General features: G+C 61.3%; 1 protein-coding gene across 1 annotated transcript; it reads left to right on the top strand.

Annotated features, from left to right (window-relative positions):
• The first annotated feature begins 286 nt into the window (after positions 1-286).
• LOC139436613 (uncharacterized) lies at positions 287-2,587 on the top strand. The gene has a single exon (XM_071208354.1). The coding sequence runs from the start codon at positions 287-289 to the stop codon at positions 2,585-2,587; it is 2,301 nt and encodes a 766-aa protein (XP_071064455.1).
• The last annotated feature ends 1,312 nt before the right edge of the window (positions 2,588-3,899 follow it).

Below are 3,899 nucleotides of genomic sequence, written 5' to 3'. Positions count from 1 at the left end.
GTATAGGTTTCTTTGTGCAGCAGCAGAGTGTCGTGGAACAGGTACAGTTATCGGAGTCATGCAGATCTGACCTTGAACCAGGCACCAGGCAGTGCAATTTTATGCAGTGTTGTAAAATGGACTAGTCATTTAATTTATTTGATCTTAAGTTTTCTCATCGTTAAATTAGATGTGCTTGATATCTGAGTAGGTGTCCCACAGATGTTGGTTTTCACTTCCACTTCTTATAGCTACCTCTTATTCTCCTTTATAATTCTTGTAGTGTATTGTTCACCAGAAGATCCACATGTCAAAAACTATTCTTAAATTACACAGTGTTTCCAGAACTGTATGCTGCCTACCACCACCACCACCGTCCCCACACCGCCACCCCCCCCGCACCCCCCCCACCGTCCCCACGCCGCCCCCACCGCCCCCCACGCCGCCCCCCACCGCCCCCACACCGCCACCACCGCCCCCACACCGCCACCACCGCCCCCACACCGCCACCACCGCCCCCACACCGCCACCACCGCCCCCACCGCCCCCACACCGCCGCCACCGCCCCCACACCGCCGCCACCGCCCCCCACACCGCCACCACCGTCCCCACACCGCCACCCCCCCGCACCCCCACCACCGTCCCCACGCCGCCCCCACCGCCCCCACACCGCCGCCACCCCCCCCCACACCACCACCACCACCCCCACACCACCACCACCGTCCCCACACCGCCACCCCCCCGCACCCCCACCACCGTCCCCACGCCGCCCCCACCGTCCCCACGCCGCCCCCACCGCCCCCATGCCGCCACCGCCCCCCACACCACTGTCCCCACACCGCCACCACCACCCCCACACCACCAACGTCCCCACACCACCAACGTCCCCACACCGCCACCCCCCCACACCCCCACACCCCCACACTGCCAACCCCCACCCCCCCACCACCGCCCCCACACCACCACCACCAACCCCCACACCGCCACCGCCACCCCCCACACCGCCACCGCCCCCACACCGCCACCACCACCCCCACACTGCCACCCCCCCACACCACCACCACCACCCCCACACCACCACCACCGTCCCCACACCGCCACCCCCCCCGCACCCCCACCACCGTCCCCACACCACCACCACCCCCACACCACCGCCCCCACACCACCACCGCCCCCACACCACCAACGTCCCCACACCACCACCGCCCCCACACCACCAACGTCCCCACACCACCAACGTCCCCACACCGCCACCCCCCCCACACCCCCACCACCGCCCCCACACCGCCACCGCCCCCACACCGCCACCGCCACCCCCACACCGCCACCGCCCCCACACCGCCACCGCCACCCCCACACCGCCACCGCCCCCACACCGCCACCACCACCCCCACACTGCCACCCCCCCACACCACCACCACCACCCCCACACCACCACCACCGTCCCCACACCGCCACCCCCCCGCACCCCCACCACCGTCCCCACACCACCACCGCCCCCACACCACCGCCCCCACACCACCACCGCCCCCACACCACCACCGCCCCCACACCACCAACGTCCCCACACCACCAACGTCCCCACACCGCCACCACCCCCACACCCCCACCACCGCCCCCACACCGCCACCGCCCCCACACCGCCGCCACCGCCCCCACACCGCCACCGCCCCCACACCGCCACCCGCCCCCACACCGCCACCACCGCCCCCACACCGCCACCACCACCCCCACCGCCCCCACACCGCCCCCACCGCCCCCACACCGCCACCACCGCCCCCACACCGCCACCACCGCCCCCACCGCCCCCACACCGCCCCCACCGCCCCCACACCGCCCCCACCGCCCCCACACCGCCCCCACCGCCCCCACACCGCCGCCACCGCCCCCACACCGCCACCACCCCCACACCGCCACCACCGCCCCCACGCCGCCACCGCCCCCACACCGCCACCACCACCCCCACGCCACCACCGCCCCCACACCGCCACCACCGTCCCCACACCGCCACCGCCCCCACACCACCGTCCCCACACCACCACCGCCCCCACACCACCGTCCCCACACCACCACCGCCCCCACACCACCAACGTCCCCACACCGCCACCACCCCCACACCACCGTCCCCACACCACCACCGCCCCCACACCACCAACGTCCCCACACCACCACCGCCCCCACACCACCAACGTCCCCACACCGCCACCACCCCCACACCACCGTCCCCACACCACCACCGCCCCCACACCACCAACGTCCCCACACCACCACCGCCCCCACACCACCAACGTCCCCACACCACCAACGTCCCCACACCACCAACGTCCCCACACCGCCACCCCCCCACACCCCCACACCCCCACACTGCCACCCCCCCCGCACCCCCACCAACGTCCCCACACCGCCACCACCCCCACACCACCGTCCCCACACCACCACCGCCCCCACACCGCCACCACCACTGCTCTTACCTCCATCGACACCACTACCGCCTTTACCACCACCACAACTGCCACCATCACCACCATCAAAACGGAGAGCATATATTAAGCACAATTATGTGCCCCGCCTAATGTCGAACACTTTATATAGACATGTACTCATTTAATCTTCACAATTAGTCTGTGAAGTAGGTCTTATTTTTATTCCAATTTCAAAAATAAGAATACTGATTCTTAGAGAGGCTAAACAACTTACTCAAGGACATACAGGGTGTAAGGGATAAAAAGGAAGAATAAGCCAAGAGCCCTACCTGGAAGAAGCGTATGATCTAGTTGGGAAGCAAAATGAAAGCATATGAAAAATTAGTGACCTTTAGAAGATACTATGTACCTTTAGAAGTTAACAAGTAAAATTTCATGTTCAGACCAGAAATGTTGCAGTTGTTCAGGGAACAACACCTGGTGAAGGTCAGTGTGTGTTTGTTAAGACTCTTTCGTTATAAGAAACTAACACTCAGGTTCCCTGGAGTAATTGGGGTTTACTGGATAGATCCATGTGGAAAACAGGAATCTCTACCAGTCATTCAGACATCACAAGAATCCCAGGAAAGCCCTAAAGACGGTTCGTGAGGAAACCAGAAACTGAACTAGAGTTGGCCTCGTGGAAACTGGGCTTGAGAAGTTATACCAGATCCAAGCCTGGCAGCAGCAGGAATTCTGACTTCCTTCTCTAAGGATCTACTGAACAACTGGCTGATTTTTCATTTCTGCTCCTGTAAGCACTCTCTCCCTGTATTTTCTGTTCAGATTTCCAAGAAGGGAAATCTCATGGATCTACCTACCCCTCATCATCCTTTTTTAAGCATTGTTTTTGCATCTGGCAATCTCAAAAGAACTTAGAGACTACTGACCTACTTATTGAGTAGGCTCAATAGGCTAGGACCTAGGTTAGGGACCCATCATCATCCAATCATCTTTGGCCAGAGGCCTAGTCATGTGGGACAGGGCCACCTACATTGAAGGAACTCCTTGGGACAGCACTCCCAGCAAGGTGCAGGTCATAAAGGGTTCCGTCATTGTAGGCCTCTGGGTGTGGCAGGCACCTTGGTTGGCCTGTTGAGTGCAAGTGAAGAAACTCTATGAAAGAGCTGGAACTGCATGGGCAAGAGTTTTGAAGAGGAACATTCTAGTTTGGGAGAAAAAATATATTAGAAAAGGCATACAAGGTGGACTGATATTAGCTCTCAGTACAGAGGATGTAAGGTGAGCAACAGTGGGAATTAGGGAGGGCTGTGTTGACCAGATCAAGGGTCTTATGGGCAAGGCAGGAAGGTTTGGACAGCAGTTGTGAGGCTCTAGGGAGCTATTCAGGACTTTGGAGTAGAACAGCAACGTGAAAATGGTATTTAAGAAGAGTAAGTCAGGCAGAGGCATGCAGCATAGGTTGGAGCAGATGAGGCCAGGGATTCTAATCAGGAA

Source organism: Dasypus novemcinctus, chromosome 15, assembly GCF_030445035.2.
Source record: "Dasypus novemcinctus isolate mDasNov1 chromosome 15, mDasNov1.1.hap2, whole genome shotgun sequence".
Classification (NCBI taxonomy): Eukaryota; Metazoa; Chordata; class Mammalia; order Cingulata; family Dasypodidae; genus Dasypus; species Dasypus novemcinctus.
Note: the sequence above shows the minus strand (reverse complement) of the source record. Positions and strands in the feature narration are given on the sequence as shown.

Bases quoted from the DNA above. Each gene is read 5' to 3' on its own strand.
- LOC139436613 (XM_071208354.1), top strand. From the start codon at position 287: ATGTCAAAAACTATTCTTAAATTACACAGTGTTTCCAGAACTGTATGC.